Here is a 25,593-nt window from a genome sequence, read left to right as displayed (position 1 = left end):
ACTCTTTTCTTTCTTTGTGTCTGCATTGTTTCTGGAAAACTCTTTGTCTGTCTTCCGGGCTTCGGCCTGACAAGGCGGCCCGGCCCAGCCAGGACCGGCCTCCCTCGGGAGTCACTGGATCCCTTGTCCGATCGCAGGGCGCCGTGGCCTCAAACGGGGGCGCATTACACTTAGTCAGCAGACCACAGGAAACAGGAAAACAGAATCTGCTGCTTCACGCCGTTCTTCCCAACCCTCAACCATCTCCAATGGCCTAATCGGATTACACCTTCATCTATTACATCAGAACGGGTCCTTTCGGCCTGGTTTGGTCTGTTGTGGGTTGAGATGCAGATACAGAGAAATAACAGAATCCAAATGCTAAGTTAGATTTTTAGAGGGATAACACGCAGCTATTCTGGACTCCAAACCTCGTATCTTAAGGTCATATCTTGTTGCTGATATGAACATAAAACCTGAGCTTATATAAAACACAAAAACTTGTTGACATGACCTTAAAAAGAGCTGACCTGGAAAACTGAAGTGACAATAAGCCCGGGTTTAACTCTCCCAGAGAGCCTGGCTTTTATTCAGTGAGCTACCCACTCTTCTTTTTTTTTTACATGAGAATTTTCTGTGATGTCTGCAGCCATACTTCTCCTCCAGTTTGATAAAATTTGAGCCAAAGTACATTTGCAAAGGCTTACGCTCCTCTTGTACTTAAGTAATTTACACTCTCTGACTTGAAAAATGTTCCAGGTAAGTGGCAATTCTCCTACTTATGCAAAATGTATCTGCACTCCTCCTCAGTCTGCATAGAAGATGAAAAAGCATGCCGCAGTTTCAGTTTCAAACACTTCTGCTTCGTCTCTCTCTGCATGGGGAGACATGGAGAGCCATAGGTCTCGCAGATACCGTTCTGGAAACTGGGTCACATCAGACACAATACGTTACATAAACATCACAGGTGGACATTCATACAAAAAAGGGGGCTGCATTCGGAGCCGCGTTGGCCACTTTCCACCATGCACAATACATTTTCAGCAGGGAGCACAAAAGACATCCATCCATGCAATAAACCCAGGCAGAAATAAAAAAAAAAAACAACAACAGACAGAAATGAGCTACGAACCGAGTAAACAAGACGCTGTCGAAAAAGCAAAGAGAAGAACAAAATAGTGGTCTGGGATTGAGGTGGAGAATTCAAGCTCTGAACCCAAAAAGGGGGGAAAACTAATAGTGTTTCAACTTCAATTGAACTGCTCTTACCTCCACCATAATGTGAAAGGCGTGCTTGTTGAAAAGGAACATAAGAAGCAAACAGAGAAATTATTTTCTGTCAGTTAGTGGATGAAATAGAGGCAGATAAAAGGCAGGAGATGATGGGTCGTCCCTGAACAACCTTTTGTTCTTCGTACTCCAGACCAGGGCTCCGAAAGCTATGGTTTGGGACACATGAAGGACAACAGGTGTTTGTAATCCCACATGGATCATAGGTGTTAATAAGCATGACACCAGAGGCAAGATGGTATATTTTTGGAACTTAAAAATGACGCTCCGAAGCAGAGCAACTGAAAATGCACTGAACAATGTGTGAAAGGAACAGAGAAACTCTTCCTGGATTGCGGTGGAATTAAACAAACAAAAATGCAAAGTTCAGAGCGACAGCACCCTGATGACAGACGCATGAGTGGAGCCACAAAAATCATGTTAGACACAGAAATGTTGGGTTACGGAAGTGATGAAAGCCCCGACTGAGGAGATTAACACAGAGCTCAGACTGTATGAAATCAAACACCCAAAAAATACGTCTCTCAACAAGGACTGGGTAACGTTGGCTTTATTTTGATACCTTACTTGAAGGAATATGTAAATGTTCTTCTGCAGTATCTTGTAACATGATATATGTCCACATAAAAATGTCTACATCTGGCAAATTTACATCAGGAACTATGTGATTGAAGAGCACCTTTTGTTTAATACTAAAAAAAAAACTTTTTATAAGTCCCCCTCCACTCAAAAATACGGGAATGCCACAGCGTTGTCTCGCGTTAAAGCCGACACACGAGGCAATAACAGTAGTGAAACTATGTCTGTATAAAAGGGACAGCTGGCAGGACAGTATCATGAGCAGCACGAGTGTGAAGTTTTGATGACGTCCTATATGTGCCACCCACCCTAAGAGATTTAAAAGGTAGCAGCTACCATCCATCCACCCATCCATTTTCATCCGCTTATCTAGGACCAGGTCATGGGAGCAGCAGGCCAAGCAAAGCACCAAAGACATCCCTCTTCCCCAGCAACGCTTCGGGGACAGCTCCTCCTAGGGGACCCCAAGGTGTTCCCAGGCCAGATGAGATATGTAATCCCTCCAGTGTGTTCTGGGTCTGCCCCAGGGCCTCCTACCAGTGGGACGTGCCCAGAACACCTCTAACAGGAGGATCCTGATCAGATGGCTGAACCGCCTCAACTGACCCCTATCGACGCAAGTTAACAGCCATTAATGTCTGCAAATTGGGAAAACAATGAGGTGTGGGAGCTCCTTACCCTCAGAGCAGAGGACCAGATGAGCCGTCATATAACAGGGACGGTAAATTATTATTACTGACACGTTAATGCCATTGTTATTGTTTATAAAGCGCTGCCAACAAGTATGTTATATGTCACACTAGAGGCCAACGGCACTATAGCTCTGAACTATACTGACTTCTATCTGTGCCAAGTTGTGCACTTCACTAAAGATCTCGCCGGACAAACTAGATAGGGTACTTCACTAATTCGAAAGCCAATTGCTGTCGAATACAGAAACACAAATCAACATCGACATGACAAAAACAAACCCTGAGACCTCCAGTACAACGCGCAGAATGCGCAGTTTGGGATTTAAACCAGACCCTGTAGCTTCCTTCTCGGGCCCGACCAATTTATCGGCCGGCCGATTTAATAGGCCGATTATAGCCATCAGAAAATAATCGGCAATCGGCGCCTTTTTGCACCTCATATTTTTGATTTATTTTGTGTTTGTGTTTCTATTTTTGTAACGAGTGTTTGAACTATATTTAAGCCATCAAAAGCAGGTTTTTTCAATTGAAAAACGTAAAAATTTAATCGGCTGATACATTGGTTATCGGATTTTTTTATTCCATAATATCAGAATCGGCACTGGTCCCAAAAAATCCGTATCAGTCGGGCCCTACTTCCTTCCACTATCTACCAAAAACTCCATCACAACCATTAACACTGTGTCAGCCACTGCCTGTTAACACTAGTCATCTTAATGTGCACTGCTCTTTCACAAGTCAACCTAGCATGACCACCACTTCTTTTACTGTTACGTGAGGGCTAGCATTAGTATTTTTACACACTTTAAAACGTGTCTGGAGGGCGACTTCAAGTTCAAGGAAGACAAGTAAATGTTAGGTGAAGAAAGCAAATTGAAGTCCCTTGCTCTGGGTCTGAAAAAACACAAAAAGGTACGTTTGTCTCGACCAACTCATAGTTTGCTCCTTAATGTTTAGATTTCACTGGCATGTCACATGGTAACACATGTGCATAACAGCTGCCCAGCGAGAAATAAATCACAACTGCTGAGAAGAATCTGTTACAAAGGGGGCTGTAACAAAAAGTTCAAAGCTTCGGATTCTTCATACAGTCATTTTAATCTAGACTGTGTTGTATATTGTATTATTAGTCTAATTATATTCTTGTGGTGGCTGCTTTGGACTGTTTCCATTTTGTCTGACATGTACATGTAGTTATACAATAGCTCCAGAGTGTTGTGAGGTCCAAAAGTCAAGAGTTAGTGAAAAGAGACGGATGTAATAATTTTCAAAATTATCTTGCTGCATTCAGGCTTTCAAAAAATGTTCATTGCGGTCAAATAATAGTTTGCTCTCCTGCTCTGCTCTCCCGCACACAAAGGAGGGCACGTACCTGTATTTGCAATCTAACATTTGTTCTTTAAAGACAGTTGAATTAATTAAAAACAAACTAAAGCTACTACTGCGTGCTGCGATTGGCTAGTACTCGTCACGTTGACATGTCAAGGTCAGAAGCAAAGAAGAGGTCATGGTTCAGGCATCTACAAGCCAATCTTGGATATTCTCGGAGTTTAAAGTGGTAACTTTACGAGAAATAACTCGTAAATGTACCCCCAGAATGTCAGGTGATGTGTCAGGTGACAGCAACACAACCCGTGGAAGGATAACTTTGGTGGGTGACTTACGCACAGGAGACTCAGCCCCATGTGAGACAACACAAAATGCCCGAAAATATTCACCCTGGTGTAAACAGCATCGTTGGCTGTGGACACCTGGGCGCTAATAGCATGTACCAAAAAATTAAAAGACTCAGTTATTTAATCCGATGACTCACTTTATTCAAATTGAGGATTTTATTCAAAGGTCCTTTCTTAGGATGACGATGTTATAAACTATGACAGACATTCGAAGCTTCTTTTGAAAACCTCAACAGAATAAAATGACAGCCCTGTTCATCTAATTTGAATCTCCTTTAACAACCTGTGCCAAAAGCATTTCAGGGCGGCAGTCTGAGGCAGTCTAAGGTTTTGGGGGCTTTTCAGGATATTTGGAGTCCGCTGGCCCATTAGGAGTTCTTTGGAAAGCTGCGCCCAGACAAACAAGATGCAAGTAGCTCCATAATAAAGCAATTGATGAGATTTTGGTCAGAATCGATCCGCGAGATGGATAGAGATAAGAAAACAGGGTCCAGGTCGAAAAAACATCCAGACTTATGTTTAAGTGCTCCCGAGCCTCTCCGTGTGAAAGCTGTGGGTCTGTGTACTCAGACAGAATCAATTCCAGTTTGCCTCCACTTCGCACTGTGGTGTGAATAATGGAGACTTGGTGGCAAATATGCAGTCCATGATGGACCGCCATCATAATGACATAATGACACTGTGCAATTAAGTTACTCTGCTGCGCATCATTTTCTGCATTTCACACTGGATTTCATCTTTTTAAAAGGTTGCAGAGTCTTAAAGCGAGCGCGCAAGATAATCAGACATGCACTCTCTGATGGGATCAATCCGCCGCCTTCTTTATGAACTCCACCCAACACCCCCACCTGCAGCCGGTCCCAATGCAAAGCTGACGACTATATGTGAAGGAACAGCAGTAGCTCTTTTCACAGGGTCGGTTCTCCGACTTTCTTCGGTGCCTTGCGTGGTTAGATTAGAGGACAGAGCCGTGATAATGAATCCATTAGTGATCATTAAGTAGGAACAATTTACTTTTGCATCAAAGACTGCATGTTTCATTACCTTGCTAAGAAAATAATGTCAGCAACTTGATGTATTATTTTCCTCTGACTTGACTATGAACTCTTGAGCTGCAGAGAAAAACAAAAAACCGAAAGCATGGAAAGTTCTGGGCTGATAGTTTGATGAAGATAAATAGATCCTCCTTCTGATCGGTGTTGCCAACTCCGTGACTTCCCTGCCAGATTTACTTTTCAGATCCTCTTAGCAACTTTGCTTCTTAAGCAACTAGAGACAAATTAAGCAGAGACCATCAGGACAAAGCGAAAACTACATTATACTGTTATTTATTCCCATGCAGCCTGCCCAGAGTAAATGCAGTCTAAGGCCCTTATCACACAGGACGCACCGCACTACCTTCTTTCTTTGTATTTGACAGTAATCAGTATCTAGTTCCCAAAATGTTGAGGCAGAGGGTACTTGCTGCAGCTCTGGCAGATAAACAGAGATCTGTGTGGGTACATGAGACCCTAAAAAAGAGGGTGGGTCATGGGGAGTACCACCAGTTGGTCCAGGAGCTTCTCCTGAATGATGGACATCTCCAGGCAAACTCAGGGACAGTTTGACAACCTGCTGTCTATCACTGGGCCGTATGGTTCTGGGTATCCAGCAACCACTACCACCAGTTTCTCCTCCATTGTTTACCAACTGTAAACTTGTTGTCGTGACCACCACAGAAGGCCTGCATCTCGAATCATCCCTTTGGACAATGGGGAAAAGGCAGAGAAGACGTGGGGCACAACAATGCCCACTGAATTGCAGGCTACGATGTATGTCCATCAGCGTCAAAACAACATCAGCGTGCGTCAACCAACTATGACGCTGTAGTGGTAAGATGAAAACAAACCTCGCTATAGTGGCATGTATGTGTCGAAAAAAGTCGGAATAATAGGAGGATGTGGATGCTGTCGTGGCTGGGAAAAAGAAGCCAACTTGGCATGCCAATTTTGCAGCAAGTGCTCGAAGTATTAATTAGCATCTGCTAGCATTTAACATTAGCGCCATTTCATGGTGCATTTCTATCGGTTGTTAGTTGACGTAGGTGCGATGAGTTTTTCTCCAAGTTGCGTTTTGCTCATCCCTCTCCTACACACCTGTTTATAAACAGATGTGCAAAGTATTCCTTCGTTCATCCCAAATTTCGGACACTGTCAGAATTTTATCCCAGGCTGTCTTTGATTGCAAGACCGTGACAACGACCATCCTCTTACTATGCGATGTAGATTCACGACCAAAGATATCGTCACGTTTCTTTGACGTTGGTCACCTTTCGTCTGGGACAGCCCAAAATCACACGGTGTATAACGTACAATCGACTCCATAATTAGCTGCTAACAAATTTAACTACTGATTAGTTGGTGGCGTCATTGGCTACCATTGTGTCGCTGCCCGATTTACTTACTGCCATAGCAACACCTTCACGATCAAAAATCCCTTCAGTGCCATTGACTAACATTACAGCAACATCTACAAAGCTGACTTTGCCTGGCATGGGAGCATCTGAGGACAAGGCATGCTGGCTCTCTGGATGATGAAGACTCCTCTCGTAACTTAGTTAGCTTGTTAGCTAACTACCTTAATGTTAGAAGCCATGAGTTGCAGGAAATAAACACTGGCTGCGACCTGCATCAGGAACTGCCATGTCCTTTGTTTCACCAGAACTCGGCTAAATCCTGGAATACCGGAGAAGTTCCTCAAAGCAGAAGTGTACATGTTTGGCTCCGATCGGACTGCAGCTGCTTGTTTTATAACATAATCACATTCCTCCTTCTTTTAATTAGAGCTTTAGATTAAATGTGCGCAACGTGATGCAGAGCTCTGCCAGCTTTAAAGGATGCAGCATTGTTTGTTTGTTGGCACATAGCACATGTCAGGGCACAGAGAACAAAATCATCTATTCCTACCAACACCTGTGATAAGCAGCGGTAACGACTTCCCATACACACAGAGCTCTTTAAAATCCAATGGGCAACAAGTGTGAGCAATTTGTTGCTGTCACATTAAAAATACATGACTAAGTGTAGTGCATTATGCTCTGATAAATGCAGTGGAGGACAGAAACAAGCATGATGAAGCATAAATGAAGGTCCAGCCTGCGAGCGAACTAAATCTATAAAATATCTTCTGTTTTTGAAGTTTCACTGAGTCGCTGAAAGTTGATATGAAACATAATGATGAGTTTTTTTATGCTGTCTTGTTAAAAATACAAATTACAGAAAAATTATTCAAATTTCATCTGACAAAGTGTTTTAACAGAGTTAACACAGTGAATGGCAAAAAAGCTGGACACAATTTATTAAGTATTGTTTGGACAATAGAGAGTGGCTTTTAAGGAATAGTTCTGCATTTTGTGAAATACGCTTGACTGGTTTGGTGGCCAAGACTCGCAGGAGAAGATTGAAACCACTGTCATGTCAGTGTGTTAGGAATGGGATTAGTTTAATTTAACGACACGGTTCTCTTTTTATTTCATTTTATTTATTTTTTTCCATTTTATTTTATTCTATTTCATTTTATTTTAACATTTTTTATTCATTATATTTTAGTTTATTTTTTATTTTGGGTTATTTTATTTATAATATTCTATTTCCATTTTATCTTTTATTTTATATTATTTTATTCTAGCTTATTTTATTTGTTACATTTGATTTGATTTGATTTTAGCTTATTTTATTTATGATATTTTATTTTCATTTTATTTTATTTTAGCTTATTTGAGTTATTTTATTTTATTTTTCATTTTATATTATTTTATTTTGGCTTGTTTATTATTTGATTTTATTTTTTATTTTATATTATTTATAATATTTTATTTTTTATTTTATCTTAGCTTATTTTATTTATTATATTTTATTTTCATTTTTATTTCATTTTAGTTTATTTTATTTTCATTTTTATTTCATTTTAGCTTATTTTATTTTTATTTTATATTATTTTATTTTAGCTTATTTTACTCATATTTCATTTTATTTTATTTCATTTTAGCTTATTTTATTTATGCTTATTTTATTTTTATATTTATCGATGTACTTATTTTTATATATTTTTTTTTCCTTTACTTGGGATCATTTCACAGCAGCAGTTTACATGGTCATCTTCAGTAATATAATTTTACAGAGTGATCAATCTTTTCAGCTCTTAACACTGTAATTACAGAATACAAAAATAGGACACAGCGTTTTCAAATGAGATTTGAAATTAGATCTAGGTTTTATTGTATTGTGAGATTATTTTTGTTCAAAAACATTTGTTACCATAAATGAATATTGTCTATCTATGTTTTTTTGTTTGTTTGTTTTTTTAGGAAAAACCTGGACAGTGTGTCTTTAACAGCAGGCGTCTCTTATTTTTCAAATGCCATCCTGTTTTAGAAAAAAACGCCAGAGTTCTGATATATGTGAGACTTCATCAGGCAGGTGTTTCACGGCCTAATTCAGTAACCTGTGCTGAAACAGACTGGTGTGTGTTTTCACTCTCAGCAGTGTAAGAATCACTAGAAGCCGTCCTCCATGACTTTGCGAGAGTGAGCTGTTTGAGTGATCGTCGGAGTCACCTCTGCTTTTTTTAATACAGCCTGTGGTGCGACACAAAAACACATTCCTCAACAACACCCCCCAAAAAAAGAAGACGATAGAAATAAATCCCTCCTCATCCTCCCTCCTGCTGCATCCATCTCTCCCTCCTCTTGATGGCTTTCTCCACCTTCCGTATTGAAAAACCCGGGTTAATCAATTACAAAACGAGCTGCGGACGCCGGAGCGACTGAGTGTGTATCAGATAGTGATTGCAGATACCTTTGTTTTAAGTCAAGAGGCGGGTGGGGTTTACTGCATCACCTCCTTCCAGAGACGCATACGAGCTGACTTTTAAACACAATCTTGTACGAGTGACCTCCTTTCCTCCTCCTGTCTTTGCACACCTACTCATTCATGCATTAAATACTTATGCACACGCACACATGATTATACACATCCGGCATGACTTCATTCCCTCCATCCCGGCTATTTGATTTCATTTTCCTCCCCTTGTGATTTTATGAATATTTTAGCTCTTTTTTCCTCCGCTGTCATTAGTTATCTGATCCGCTCTTCTTGGGTCGTGATGTCGTTGTTATTTATGTTGCTTATTTATTCATCTGTCTGTTTCCAGGTAAGGCGTTTCATAAGCCTCTTAGCGCTGTTGTTTTTCCGACACACATTAGCATTTGTTTCCTGATTGTATTGTGTCACTGTCTTTTTATCTCTTCCCTGCTATGCTTTAGCACTGTGCAAATACAATAACTAAGTTGAAAGAATTGCATGTCTTTCCATGCTCCCTCCCCCGCACTCCCCGCACTCCCCACCCACCTACCCACCCACCCACCCACCACCACCGCCGCCGCCATCCTCCGAGGCAAAGCTGCGAGCGTCTCTGTGTTTAGTTTTGTTTGCCTATATAAAGCCTCATCAATAATGCAGAGGCCCCTGACTCCTCTTCCATACGGTGGAAGCTCTGCATGGGTTTTCTTTTTCCCCTGCTGCCGAGCAGCGGAGAATATAGCCGCGCTGCCGTCGGGTTAAAACCGCCGCAAAATCATAGAAAACTAAATGAACCAGGAAGTCAGGAAAAACAGCTTTATTCTCAAGTCATGCAAGAGCGGAGATTTGACTCACAAAGGTGATGAAACTGGCCGGATCAAGTGAAGACATGAAATGATCAAAAGTGTAGATAAGAGTTTTTTTTCAACTGAGCAGCGTTGGAAAAAGCCTGATGGCGATCACAGCAGAATAGGAGAGGAAGAAAATGACTGTGAATAAATGAGGAGTAATAAAAGGTGAACGGGTGCGCGATCAGATGTGGGTCAAAGCTCTATTTTGTAATTATTTCACCACCTTGATTAAAAGCCACTCTGACACGATATGAACCATCTCAACTGAAGTCTGCTGCTTCAAAAGCACATCTGAGGAGAAGAAAAGAAGGCTCAAGGAAAAAGAAACAGACAGAATCAGGGCTCCTCTCATCGCTCTACACAACTTTGAAAGGAGAAAGTGAAAAAGCAATTATCCCGACGTAAACTCTCCGCACAGTGTGTCTGTTCTGGCTGACCGTAGCTGTGTCCCTCTGCTGCACGGGGCGGGAAAGGCCAAGGCCGTTTCAGCCCGCTGAGAAACTAGATCAGTGGTAGAGTTGAAGGTTGGTTAAATAGAGGAGGCAGTGTTTCTTTTACTGTATCTCTGCAAACTCTGAACAATGCAAGTCTTCTTTTTCACAGCGGCGACTAACAAGCGTTGACTCAGGCAGGAAATACAAATCAACACAATCAACCAGAGCTGAAGGAGAGATTTTCTGTCACCATTTTTAGTTTGTTTTGAAGTTTACAAGGGCGGCTTTGTCTTGGTCAGGGTTCCTATGACTTAAGGCAAGTTGGATTTAAGATATTTTACGATGTTTTTTATGCCGCTTGGAGTGACATTTAATCCTCTGAGTGTGATAGATTCACCACTCATTCCTCTGGTGCCACCACATGTGTTCGCACAGTGCATAACGTATCCTCTGTTCGCTTCAGTGACACTGAAATCAGAAGCCTTAGCTTTCTGCTGCTAAAAGAATACACGTTCTCGCTATTGTGGTTTTTATTTTAAGTTGATATATACAGGATGATGCAAACAACAATCCCCCACGGCTACTGTGGGGAAATTCCTTGGGGAGATCATGTAATATGTAAGGTAAGGTAAGGTAACATGAGGTAATGACGAGATGACAGGGAGGACAGAAGCCTCAGCTTTCTGCTGCTGAAAGAATAAACGCTCCAGATATTATGGTTCTTATTTTAGATCGATTTAAGCAGGATCGTGCTAGTTTTTAAAGGGTTAGCAAAAAATTTACAATGACCAAAATTGAAGAAAAAAGCAAACAGACATGAACCAATATCAAATACTCAAGGTTAGGAATGTTTTGCCTAGTTTTAATTCAAGGTTCACGCATGTTTTCATAGACAAAACTTCCAACTTCTCCTTTTTCGTGACTTTTTACGCACATGTAATAAAGATTTTTTTTCCCTTCAAACACATCAGACTCTGTCTCTATTCAAAGATAATTTCAGCTAGCCGGCATCCATGAAGGGAGACGAACCAAGGCAGAAAACAAACGACAAAAATGTACCTAATGGTTCACTGAACGGTGTTCCACATGGACGCGTGTTGGAGCTATGTTAAGTTGACAGCTGCAGGAAATTAATTTGCTGTTATGCCACATTACATGGAATATTATTGTAACTATTTCATTATACACAACACAATTCATTACTTTTTACAAAAAATTTTAAGAATTTTGACTAATTCCATGACTTTTCCAGGCCTGGAAAATGTGATTGTGAACTTCCATGACTTTTCCAGGTTTTCTATGACTGGTGGAACGAGGGATGCGCGCGATTTGTCATCTAAACCACAACTGAAGAGGAAAGCAAACAAACACGAACTGATATCAAATACTTCAGGTTAGGAATGTTTCGCCTAGTTTTTTATTCAGGGTTCGCGCACGGTTTAATGGACAAAACTTCCAACTTTTCCTTTTTCTTAACTTTTCAAACACCTGTAATAAAGATTTTTTTTCCCTTCAAACACATCAGACTCTATCTCTACTCAAAGATAATTTCAGCTAGCTGGCCTACATGAAGAGAGACGAACCAAGGCAGAAAACAAACGAGGAAAATGTATGTGATGGTTCACTGAACGGTGTCCCACATGGATGCGTGTTAGAGCTACATTAAGTTGACAGCTGCAGGAAATTAATTTGCTGTTATGCTACATTACATAGAATATTATTGTAACAATTTCATTGTAAACAAACAACATTTAAAAAAAAAAAAAACTTGAAATAATTCTGACTAATTCCATGACTTTTTCCAGGCCTAGAAAATGTGATTGTGAACTTCCATGACTTCTCGAGGTTTGCTATGACTGTTGGAACTAGGGCTGCGCGCAATCTGTCATCTAATGATTAAAACGTCCACCCTCTCGCTAGTTGGAACCAGAAATAGTAGTCATGTCATGCAGCCGCCTGCCACTAGTGGGTGCTACAGAGCCGTCAGACAGCAATGTCTCGTACTCCAGCGGCATTTAAAATCCAACATGGTCGTTGAAGATTGTGATTAAAGGCTTCAAAGACTTGGGACAATGTTTCAAATACTTAACAATAAATTGTGCTAAATTCTGAGTGTTTTCTGAGTGTTTCCCTTTTTCAGACTAGTCGACTCGTCTTAATTAAAATTTTCGTTTGGTCGACAGGGAAATTAGTTGCCAGGAACGTTCCTAGTTGGAACCCTGTTTATTGTAATATCAAAACTTGACGTTTCTGTCTCCTGGCAGAAACGAGTTTAAAAGACCTGGGAAATACTTGGTGTTTGCTGGCAAGTTTTCTTGCCGATTTTGTCTCTCCCAGATGGACACATAATATTATAGTATAATATAATATAATATAGTGTTGTGGATGTTTGTACCAGCTTTAAAGAAATTCCCTAAAGGTGTTCTTGAGATATCGTGCTGAAAAGAATGGGATGTACGGACAACCTGAAAACATAAAGCCTCAGAGGCATGAGAATAGATATTACCAATTATTTTGAGAGATTAAAATGCAACATCAGAACAAAACAATTCATAAAACCCTACCTCCCATGTCTTTGCAATTTAAAAACAATGATTTAAGACATTTTAACACCAATGATTCAATGTCTTAAGGATCTGTAGGAACCCTGTTCCTCTGTTTATTTCCAAGTTTCTGTGTTTGCACTTACAGTACGTGTTTCCAAGAAATAAATCACTGGCGACGCAGGCGAGGAACTGGCACGTTTTACATTTCCCCTTTGTTTGCAATTAACAGATGAAGTGGGACGCAGTGGCCATGGCGGCTGAACAGACAAGAAGAGAAACTCTAACTGCATCAGCAGCAACTTCGAGGAAAGAGGACACCACAGTCCCACGCCCGCCACGCTGCCTGATTGACAGGTGACCTCTGGAAACACACTGCAGTGATGAGCGTCGTGGACCAAAGATGGAGACAGAAACGTGGTCATGAACTTGGAGCATTTTTAAAGAGTCGAATTTTCTTACATGTGTCGGGACGAGGGCCGCCGGGTAGGCCAGTTTGTGGTGTCTCCACATCCAGAACGAGAAGAGGACGACCGCGGCCAGGCCTATGATGGGAACCAGGGAGTAAAGCAGAGTGCTGAAGAGCTTGGGCTTCTGGGAAAATGGGTTGGAGGTGGCTGTGGGGGGAGAAGAAGAAGACAAATTACAAGACAGCACTTGCTAATTTCATCTTTATATAATGATGAATGTTGTCAAGGTGAAAACATGAAAGAAGAAAGAAAGAGAAGAGCATGTCTGATATTCCTGACATTGTGCTACATCATCTCTTAGTGCAGCTCCTACCCTGCTTACAGCTTACTGTGCTTAGGAATCATATCAATGTACGCACACACACACACACACATGCACACACGCAGCAGGATTAGCAAATCCATCTCGTGACATAACGTAGTCCGCCTGCCAAAAATAGCAGAGCTCTGAACTGTGTCCGACCCCTGTAGGAGTCGCCGGGTGACGCCTGCTGGCTCAGCCTGTCCTCCCATCACAAGGTGTGACAGTCTGATTCGGCAGTGCTGTCAGAAGCACTGACGTTCGGACGCCGACCGCCACTGTCGTCCTCGGGGCGGGGCTGAAAGGGAGGAAAAGTGGAGGGGAGGGCCAGTGGGGTTGCACCAGCTGCATCGCGGGACACTCGGGGCATTTGTCAGAGAGCTTTTCTCTACAGGGTGTCTGCAGGTTTCAGAAAGTCACATTTAAAGGAATGTGAAGAGACAGACGGGCCTGTTGGACAATTTAGCTGGAAAGTGATGAGTGCAAGGACACCAGAGTTTCTACTCAGGGGTGAGCACACAACAAAATATTATCGGCTCAAGGCAGTGGCATCATTTTGCATTTGGAATAGTCATACCTGCATAAAGCCGTGCACACTAAGAGCGATAACGATGTGAGCATCCAAACAGTGGCACCAAGGACACAATTCAATCAATTCAATTTAACGCTGCTGCTCCAGCACATCATATCATACATATATTTATCATTACATATTGCACTTTATTGCCTCTATGTGTGTCAGTCTCTGAGGCTTTAGAAAATGCGCACTATCGCAGGAGGAATATTGTTGACAACACAAGTTGGCAGCTTAAGGAAAGACTTGTTACTACTGTACGTTTATGAGAGAAACAAAGTACAAAAACAGAAGGATATGTGTTCATGAAATTCTTCAAGGACTAAAGGAGTTACAGATGAAAATGATGCTTCTTTAATGTGAAATTTGGTGCCTAATCTTGCGTGTTTGTCATCTGTCATTACCACTTGAGTTAGAATAATTTTTAAAATGACATATTTAGCTATCGTTCTTGGTGCGGACGACCCTTATCCCCTGCAGTACTCCTCTGAAAACACCCTGGAAGCCTCATTATGGTCAATTCTGTGCTAAATAACGTTGTGCTGTTCTGTAGACATTCACTGGTAATAAGTTTAAGTGCTTTGGGCTGAGGAACTCTTTTTGCCGAACTGCACCCGCAAACCGTATCACCGAGCAGAAGGAAGAGTGCATCTACTCATGGATGAGAGGCTTGTGCTCATAAGAGCACAAGATGTTAACATTTATGACATCGTCCTCTGCTGAGCTGTAACATTAGTTAGCTTAGTGCCGCTAGCAGTAGATGCACGCTTCCTTCTGCCCAGTGAAACAGTCGGCGGGTGTCGTTCAGTAGAAAGAAAATAGTTCCTGCATGGTCACAACAAGGTCTGTGGATTATCTTGAGTAACCCGGTCATGACTTCTGGAAAGACACACTGCTGTTGAGTTTTTCATGTGTGTTTTTTAACGCTTTGAGGACCACAAGTCAATCGCCATCTTGTTCTGTTAAGGTGCGGACACACCAAACCGACATCAAAGAACTAGCGGCGATGAAAGCCAACTGTTGCATCGTCTACGTCGCCTCACGTCGCCCTGTGTCAGTTGCATTTGAACACACTACACGGACTACATCCGACGGCCAAGTAGCATGTATGTTCTGCACCTGCGTGAGAGAGAGCGGAGTGAGAGAGTGGTATATCCTGTCAGCCGAGGGGTTTCCTATCTGTGCAGCCGAGCACCGCAGCACCTCCACGGACTATTACATCCAGACGGTCCCGGTGTTTCCTCCGCAGGCTCCACTTCACTCAGCTGCCCGATAAACCCGCTGCTTCTTCCCACTTTAACCTGAATAACAAACCAGGGCTCGGTGCTCCGGTTGGATCCAAACGGAGAGCCGGGGCTAGCTCAGAGACTAGCGGAGGCTAACTGGCTGTGCATCCCTCCGTCATGCTGCGCTAGCCGCTCCCAGCTAGCCCCGGCTTTCTGTTTGGAGAGGCGGGGATAGCTGGGAAGCCAGCAGAGGCTAAATGGCTGTGCTTCCCTCCAGTCATGCTCCCAGCTAGCTTCAGTTTGTTATTCAGGTTAAGTGGGAAGAAGCAGCGAATCTGTTGGGCAGCTGAGTGAAGTGGAGTCTGAGGAGGAAGCACCGGTTAGCCCCGGTTTCACTACAGGCAGATTCACTCGCTACAGGGGCGAGGGAATAAAACCTGAACAGCCAATCAGAGTGATCTCTCTCACCGACAAGCTTCGCCAGCAATTAACATGCTCAATCGGCCGAAAAGAAGCTGACGTCGAAGGGCCAACGGTGCGGGACACACCGCAAAAACTAGGGCGACAGGCGCTCACCGACAGCCCGACTTTGGTTGACGGCCAACCGTCGGCTTGGTGTGTCAGGGCCTTTAAACATGAGAGAAGGCAGACATCTCAACGGCTGATATCTCCAACACTCGGCAACTCACACCAAAACTATCTAGACTGATAAACCGCACTACAGGACTGGGTGAACTGTCCCTTTAAGGCTTTTTGCTTACATATTTGGCAGCAGCTGATATTAAGAAGCACAAACACAGACTTAACTGCCACATTTTCACTGGATTCCACGAACCGAGACATAAACACGTCCTAATATATCATCGTTCTTTTAAATGACAAAATGTTGCTCCAGGTGAGAACATCCGCACCTGAACTCTGGCTGCACCGCACAAAGCACAAGACCTGAACACCTGTAAGCTCGGGAGCTGGCAAATATCCAGAGCACAAGTGCCTTATATTACACTCTGTGGAGGACTGTCTCTTCAGAGTGAAAGCCTGGATGTTGTGTCAATGTTTGGAGATGATGGAACTTGAGAAATACTTTTCCCCGCTCCTGTGTGGGAGTGTTTTTGGAGTGAATGGTGTAAACCTGAACACACAGATAATATAAGAGATTTTAAGCTCAGAGAATCAACTGTAGGTGTGGCTGCGATACAAACCTGCTGTAAACACTCAATGTTTGTCATTTTCAGGAGAGAACTGCAGTGTGCATTTTGGACTGTACATACTGTAGGCGGTTGAATGGTGTGGGTCGCTCTGCGGCGCTTCAGGGGCGTACAGGAACCTCTCGTTGCACATGTTGCCTTCACAGCAGCAGAAGAAAACGTCTGGACTCTCCTTCCTCTCCACACACTCGTTACTGCAGAGGACATGGAGGTGGAAATTAGAAACAAGGAGCCCACAAATCTCTCCTCCTCTCTGCGCCGTGCAAAGGACGTGGGAGCAATTTATTTTATTTAAGTGCGAGTGAGTGCACACACACACACGCACGCGCAAAAACCATCATCTGCATGTGCACGCACGTGCTCACACACTTCCCTGTGCACTCACTGCAGAAGACATGATGTCTTCTAAAAAGCATCGACACACACATTTGGACCATACACACACTCACAGACACTCTCCTCCTTCCTCTCTGCCGCAGAAGACATGAAAGAAAAACATTTATAAAATAACTCCCACACACGCCAATACACACACATGCAAACAATCACACACACTCGCTCTCTCTTTCACACTCACACAGTCATCAGATAAAAGCCAAAGGAAGTGGCAGCCGCCCTCGACTTGCTCTGGACTCTCCAGGGAGGCGAGGCGGCGCCGTCTGAGCAGAGGTACCCAAACTGTGCGGGCTGCAGAATCTACAGCAACTTTATCGCTCAGGAATCAAAGGAAAGCACAAGCAGAACCGGCTCAAACCAGCATCTGGTGCCAGGTTGATGTTCCAGCGAGGAGGAAACTATATTAACACCACGCATTAATATGTTTGCTGTTCTGGGGTTTTAACTGGATGCATTTTCAGCAGAGATTCACGCAGACATTTAAATTCCGCCTAGCAGGTAATTAAAAATGCAGCCTTGTGCCAGTCATTCAGGTGAGGACGCACACTGAGGAACAAAAATGTGCTCAAGGTGATTTAAAGTCAAGCCCTTGTCATGATGTGCTGCCTTTGAGAGGCTTGAAAGGAGCGCACAGCTTTTGAGCAAGGCTGAACACTAATTACAATTAAAAGTGCCAGAATGTTCATTTGCGTGAGCTCGAGGGCAAAATTCGGTTTATTCAATTGTTCCTCAATGTTTCTGACGACAGTGTGAGGAAAGGACACCACATACTTCCCATAAAATCAGCCGCAGAGATGTGATATGTTTTCATACTGCAAAGGGCTGTCTGCAGGCTCATATGTAGCCATGACAGTCGACAACGCTTCACATCTTCTAAACATCTTCATTATGATGTAATTCCTCGACCATTCGCGCTATTGATGTAAATTGAACGGATTCTGAAAGCTGAGAAGCTGAAAAGACGTCATTACTTGTGGAGCAGGGGAGGGAAGTGAGCACAGCAGGAGGAGAGTGACAGCTGATGAGGAGAGTGCAAGTTTGAGTGATTTAGTGGTGTTTTAACAGAGTTCTGGTGGCGTTCGTTTTCTTTGTAAATAAGATTTAGTGTTGTAAATAATAGTATTTGTGTTTTTTTGAGAGCTTTTGAGTTTTTTTTATGCCATGTTTTTGAGTGTTTTTTTTTGCCAATTATCCCCGGTTGTCTTTCACAGCGTGTGTGATGTCATCGGGTTATTCTTGTCCTATTTTTATTACTTTCACTATTATCTGAGTCACTGTCAGAACTGTGTGTGTTCATGTGCCAGCCGACATGTTGCTGTAGTCACCTAAAAGCGTCAGCAGATGGCAGGAGCTACATTTGAAGCGCCACACGTAAACTATCAAGCTACTATATCTTCCACAGGAAGTTCTGACAAATGTTTCAGAATAAAAGCCTATTTAGAAAATGGAGGGATTCTCTCAGCCGAGGTTATAAGGGGCTTTTAATTTGAAACAAGTGTTGAGTTTGAAATGACGGTGCGATATGTTAACTTTACAAAGACACCGGAGCGGATAAAAAGTAAATATATAAAAACACAGAGGGATTAATAAATGAAGCTGGGAGCCTCTGCAGTTGTGGTGAGTAAAAGCCCCGCCGCTATTTGTTAATGTTATTACTTTATGTCCGACCGTGAGAATGTGCCATTGTTTGCTAGCTTGATGCTAATGACAGTAACGTTAACTCAGCGGGTTGACAAAGTGCCTCTGCTGTTTCACACCATCATTTCCCCCTTTTACTCTGTGTGGTAACATCCCTAGAGGAAATATTAAAAACGCTGGGGTGTTGTTGTCATACAGTTGTCTACGGCAGCAGATCGTTCTGTGTTTCTACTGGTCAAAGTGACGGCTGTGATGGGAGAACTGGATCTCAGTGAAGGGCAAGTGGTCCATAACTTTAATTTTGGAGACAAAAAAATGTAGGCTTAGCGCCCTGTGGTCCATTGCGTAAAAAGGAAATGTGGAATACTCAAAAGTACTTTAAAAGTGCTTGAGTTACTTTTCTCAGGGAGTAGCGCAGTAAAGTAACTGGTTACTTTTTTAAAAAGTGACGCAGTAACATACTTTGATTACTTTTAAAGTAACCCTTACTCAACACTGGTAACAGTTTTGTAAATACTGGAGAAGAAATGTCGAGGAGGTCGACGAGGGACAGGAGAGTCCCGTTGAGATTTGTGGATGAGGAGGATGGACCTGTGGAGTGTAATCATCTCAACCACAGTCAGTAATACGGTTTGTATGCACTGGATATGTATTTCCAGCTTCATTACAATAATGTTTTTCAATATCTAGTGTAAATTTTCCTACTGGCTCGTTTTAGAATCGAGAATCATTTTATAATCGAAATCGTTGCCCTCGGAATTGGAATTGAACCGAATCGTGAGGTGCCTAAATATTCCCAGCCCTAATATATGGACAACCCAAAAACATCATGGCGCCTTGGAGGCATAAAAAACTGTTTATTTCTGACTGAAAACAAGCGAGAAAAGTTTTCAAAATAGACGTGGTCAGCAGCTGAACTTTGTAAGTGAATAGGATGCATTATTTTTTCGACTTCATTAATGATCCTGCACGTGCAAAACACAGAGAAAAAGTTAAGGACAAGTGATAACTACACTGAGGACACCACTAATACTACACTACATTTGAAGGAGCACAAATTCAATCATACTATTATGTAACAACCTCTAATATAAGTCAACCTTCTTTTACCTGAAAAACATCTTTTTCTTTTTCAAAATAACTGCTTCAAAAGCCTTTTAACTATTTATAATTTACCACAATTCCCTCACTAATATCTGTTTTATATTGCTGTGTCGCCAAAAACTAAATTTTACAAGATTACACTTGAACACATCATAAGAGTGTTTTCCCAGGACTATTTCTTTCTGAATAGAGCTTGAACACATCATAATGTACTGCAATGCAACCCATGTTTGCGGTTAGTTTGGCCACTAGCTGCTAACTGCTAACAGCTAACGTTAACTAGCTCTCCTCCTGCCGGTGTCAACACAGATTTGTTGTTCACTTTTTTTCCTGTTGCTTCCTGCGTACCTGTCGTAGCAGTTGACGTCGTCCAGCCAGCAGCCTTGCTTGACGACCTCCACTGTCCCCGAGACGTTCTTCCACGTGGCGAAGCAGTGCCGCCGCTTGTCTTTCTCGCCATAGCAGGGCTCGATGCCACTGCGGTTGGTGCGCTCCTTTTCCCAGCTGGAGTTGTAGTAGGCACACTCCTGCGTTTCCGAGCGTCCCAGGATGGCACCTGGAGAGGACAAAGAAGGGCCATCTTTAATTTTGATTTGTTGAGGTGTCTTTTTTTGCGATAAAGGTTAAAAATATCAAACACTTTGTCAGGTGAACTCTTAAAAAACTTGAAAGCAGCTTTTTTAATTTGAGGATTAACGAGACTGTTGCTGGGAGATGAAACAGTTATTATGTCTCCGCTGTCACCGACAAAGAAGATAATTTATTTTTGTTTCAATAACCGGTGGAAGGACATTTCTTTACAGCCTCAAAGTATATGATAGAGTGAAGTCGTCAAACATTTAGTAATAATAAAATTCACTCCTGTGCTACTTTTTATCAGAGTTCCCAAGTGCTTCAGAGTCGATACTCCAATGAAAAATGAAAGCTTTTTTAAAATGAGCAATAAAAAACCATCCAGGCCTGACAGAGGAAATAAGGTTACAGAGGGACACAAAGCAAAGCGGAGAAACCAAAACCCTGCTCCACCGAGCCAATTGACTTCCCTCCCCGCCAAAATAAAGGGGACTCTGATTTCCTGCTGGATGAACGCAGGCAGCAGGTTCTCGCAAACCGATATCCAGGGAAAAATACTGCATGACAGCTTGTCAGTTTAGCGTTGCTGCTGCCGCCTCTCATCACCTGTCAGAGAGTTAGTCCAGTTTAGACTGCTGACAAGACTGAAGATAGTCAGCCTCCGCTCACTCGCTCGCTTCCAAGCGCTGCAAGCCAAACAGTTCAGACACATAGGAAACCAAGATTGCTTCCTACATATTGCTTTGTTTGCGCTCCCGAAGGTGCAATAAGTAGGTTTGTGTCTCAGTCATCCGAGTGCACTGCCCACTGCTCAATGCCATGAGAAATCTCAGTCCCTGACCCAAGAAATTTTAAAGCTGCTTTTTTTTACTCCCATACTTATCAAGGTGATAATTTTCTTGCTGCTGAAAGTCACACTTCGCAGCAGCTTACTCCCCTCTGTTGTGAAAATGTGACTTGTTTGTGTGTTGAACGCATCATCAAACTCTGGAAGACGAAGGCAGTGCATGTGTCAGATGGTTATGAGCTCTCAGTGCCTGCAGCCCTCATCATACAACATGTGTTTTATGATTAACTATGTATGTAAATGGCACATTACGCCAGGTTAATCTACTGTTTATGGTCTCTTAAGTCTGTCTATTTTGAGTCCCAGTGCGTAGGGTTTAGTGGCATCGTAAAGACACCATAGAAACAACATGGTAGTGGGAGAGGAGGTGGGAGTAAGTCACACATGTGCAAGTCATAAGTGTGTCTCGAGCCTTGAGCAAGACTCGGGTTACAGTGGTGTGACTCAAGCAGGTCAAGTTGAGTCCTTGCTATTAGTCAAGCAAGTCACAGGTCAAGTAGTATGAAATTCTGATGATTCGACAGTAGGGCTGCAACGATTCCTCGACGTATCAATGAGTAATTGACCACTAAAATAATCAGTGACTATTTTAGTTGTCGACTAATCGGTTTGGGTCATTTTTCATAGAACTCTTTGGCGTGAGTACGAAACAAGACATTAGATGACATAATTTTGGGGTTTGGGCGAGACAGACAGACATTTTTAGTTGACTAATCGAAGAAATAATCGACAATGAAAATAATCGTTAGTTGCAGCCCTATTCGACAGGCGGTAATTAGCTAAAATGGGACGTTCACTGTCCTTTCTTTGTGGGTTTGTAGTGATGAAGTTGGATGTGGTGATCATGTCTGATTTTTCATCTTACTTCCGTCATCAACAACATAATCCAAATTGAATCCAAATCTTATAACTGTTGGACTAGACTCCTCCATAAAAGCTGCCTCACACATTAACCTATCCTATCCTAACTGGTCGAGCCACGGAGTCCAGATTTGTCCTTCGTCATCATTTCAAGGTCCAAGCATTTTAAAATATTGAAAACAAATGTAGCTGAACCTGTTTGAAAATGATTAAAATGAATAACTCATGGTACCAGAGGCGATGTGAAGCAGCAGAGCAGCCCTGTGGGTGTTTTTTACATTCCACATTAAAATAAATCAATCAAATCAATGCATCCTGTTGTTGAGACGATTCAGTTAATTAATTCAGTGCCAGTTAATAAAGCCTATACGCTTCCAAACCCTACATAACCAACTGCATTGCCACTTGGCAAAGCTCAACACACGCAGTGAAGCTGGCGGCAACCACACAATGCAAAGACAGAATCTGTGTAGCAGGTATAAAACCCCGCTTCGACCCATGTATTTTGGCTGTCAGTCATGTCTCAAGTCATGAATACCAAGTCAAGGTCAAGTCTTGTCTTTAATCAACGTTGGTCAAGCAGTTTTAAGTCCTCAAATGAGCGACATACGCCTGACTTGAGTTACATGACTCATTCTAAGGTAACTAAAACACAACTTAAATCCAGGTTATGAATATTATCTTTCATTTCTGCCAGTAGACGTCCCGAAATCCTAAATACTGGACCTTTAAACTCCATAACGTCCATTATATTTGTGTCTGAAGTGTTAAAATGCTGAATTTAAATGCTGCCTTTTTGGTTATGATGTTTGATTAATGACGTTTGGGATCTACTTACTGCTTCGATTTAGCGCTCATCATGAAAAGATTTAAGGAAACCCTCCTGTGCAGAGATATCAGGGCTGTTAGCACCATTTTTCTATTCTTGCACTCATGACCGTACTGGCTTGTATTTATTGTTGCTTTTAATGTCTCAAAAGCACGGCATAATTTAGCCGAAAAGTGCAGGACAAATAAAGAACAAAGCTCCAATTTATGTGATGATTATCCACTCTCCTCTGCCAGTGAAACAAAGTCGCAGAGGAGACATGTCCTGTCCGCCCTGACCGTGTCTCCGGTCACAGATGCTCCCAGAAATTAGGGCTCGGCTTGCGTAATGGACGTTACCTTTAGGAAGATGATGTATTTCTCAATAAAATGGCTGCTTAAGTAAAGCCGGTTAATGCCAACCCGGGCCCCGGAAGCGCCGCAGGTCTCTTTTCAACGGCATTAACAGCTGCAGATGGAGGAGAGCGCAGAGTGGCTACTTCACCGGCAGACGAGGTCACTCTGCCTCTTAGCAGCGCTGACGGCATTTTCTCTCGTCAAATCCATTTCCCGTGAAGCCCCAAACTATTTCACAGCAACAGGTGCAACTGTGAACTGTTGCCTGTGTGACCGCGAGCAGAGAAATAGTCTGGGCTGATGAATGAGCGGAGCCCCGGCGAGCGTACAGACACACAAAGGTATATTATATCTGCAAGTGGGAAAAATGAGTTTGCCCAAACGTGCAGATATAATAACCGCAGAGGGAGGATGACATCATCTGACGTGTGGTTGATGTGGTTTAAATTTCACTCCTTTGAAAGTGCCTTTAATCAATTTCTAGGTGTGTGTTTAATTGTGCATTTTGTTTAATCAAATAAAAAACATATTTCACGACAGCTGACAGCCCCAAATGAAAAAAAGCTCTAACTGATTTTTTCCATCACAAACATCTACCAAGTTGCCCTTTAGCAAGGCACTCAAATCCTTAGCAGGGATTAGAAGAGAAGGAGAGATGTAAAGTGTTTGCATTGACTACAACTAACAAAATAAACACCATTAAGAGTACAATTCAAACAGTAACTCCTGAATTAAACTCAAGTGTTTAGATATCCCATCATGCCTTGAGGGTGTTGCTTTCCTTGAACTACAGATCACCTTAGAGCAACAAAAGATAAGGAAACAGTTTGTTTTCTTTGGAGCACCTTGTCCTCACGTAACTTGCTCTGGTGTGATACTGCTGCACCGTGATGCGTGCTGTGACTCTGTCTAAAAAATGAGGTGCAACATCCCCGGCAGTGTTTGGTAAATTCATCCACTCCATCAGACTCTTCAGCGGTTTAAGTGTCTGTTGTTTGGCACCCTGCTTCTATTCTTTCTATTCTTCCCACATGGAAATGAATGCACCGTTCCCTCCACCAGCCCTCGTGGGAGCTGAAGGCGATAATTATGGAGAGGTATGCGGAGGTAAAGCGGAAGGTTAGCTCATTAGCCACTTCTGGTGTAACAGCATTAGCCATGCTAGCGCTGATCCCCGTGGACGATACATCGAGGTGCTTGGCATACGCATTTCCATTTTACTCGGGAGTGATTTACAATGAATGCGGCAGGAAGGATAAGCCAGAGTTCCTGTATCAACTTCATTACACGCAGCTCATAATAATGAGTGTGTAGAGCAGAGAAAACAGGTGAAGAAAATACTGTATGTTTCTGTTGCTGGAGACGTGATGTAGGAAGAATAAAACCAAGATAAAGTACTGATTTATTCAGAGTTTATTGCCAAAGTAAGGCCGAGCAATAAAACGATAATGACGATTATCTCAATATATTTTCCCTTGACAATAACATAAGAAATGTTTGACATAATTAAGCTACCCGTACACCAGGCAAGAGGGCACGAAAGCACCTTAAATGCTGGCTGCCACCCCAGAAAAGTAGTAGTAGAAGACAAGACCGGGCACCAAGCTAATGTGTGCCATTTAGGGTTGCATACTTATACTTGTGCGTGAGCTCTATGCTGTAGCCTACAGACCTGGCCTCCGCTGTTGTGAGCATTTATACTTGCGCAGTGGTGTGTCTATGTCACTTCAAAACGCACCGGAAACACACAATAAACACACATTAAACATGTCTTAATGGAGACAATTTCAAACACAAGTACACAAATCAGCTTCACTATAACTCGCAGCATTCACAGACAAACACTTGTCTTTATCTGGACACATTTTCCCCACAAATACAACATGCTAACGTTATTAGCACAAGCTTATGGCATTTTACATTGTATAAATTAGCCTACCAGCTAGCGGACTTTTCCTCTTCTCATATAAAACCAGGGTCAACAGCAACATTTAACAACGGTCACGGCACATAATTTGGCTCCATTACAACTCACAAGGTTCACTGACAAAACAATTGTCTTATACTAAACACGTTTTCCCCAAAAATACAACATGCTAACGTTATTAGCACAAGCCTATGGCATTTTACATTGTTTAAATTAGCCTACCTGCTAGTGGACTTTTCCAATTCTCATATAAAACCAGGGACAACAGAAACATTTAACAAAGGTAACGTTACAAAATTTGTCTCCATTACAACTCACAAAGTTCACTGACAAAACAACTGTCTTATACTAAACACGTTTTCCAAACAAATACAACTAGCAGGGATTTCTGCTCATATAAAGCCAGGATAAATCACACACAA

General features: G+C 42.3%; 1 protein-coding gene across 2 annotated transcripts in view; it reads right to left on the bottom strand.

The window, feature by feature from the left end:
• LOC117250046 (activin receptor type-2A) overlaps window positions 1-25,593 on the bottom strand; it is a 70,624-nt gene that overhangs the window by 19,675 nt on the left and 25,356 nt on the right. The window contains exons 2-5 of one of the 2 annotated variants that reach the window (XM_033616012.2): window positions 20,148-20,355; window positions 16,725-16,855; window positions 13,345-13,499; window positions 1,249-1,272 (exon numbers count right to left, since the gene is read on the bottom strand). In XM_033616012.2, the coding sequence (XP_033471903.1) occupies window positions 1,249-1,272; window positions 13,345-13,499; window positions 16,725-16,855; window positions 20,148-20,355 (518 nt within the window). The remainder of the gene's footprint in view (window positions 1-1,248; window positions 1,273-13,344; window positions 13,500-16,724; window positions 16,856-20,147; window positions 20,356-25,593) is intronic. The other variant, XM_033616013.2, reaches the window with a different exon arrangement.

This window comes from Epinephelus lanceolatus, chromosome 24 (assembly GCF_041903045.1).
Source record: "Epinephelus lanceolatus isolate andai-2023 chromosome 24, ASM4190304v1, whole genome shotgun sequence".
Lineage (NCBI taxonomy): Eukaryota > Metazoa > Chordata > Actinopteri > Perciformes > Serranidae > Epinephelus > Epinephelus lanceolatus.
The sequence above is the reverse complement of the archived record's forward strand: the minus strand, read 5'-3'. Positions and strand labels throughout refer to the sequence as shown.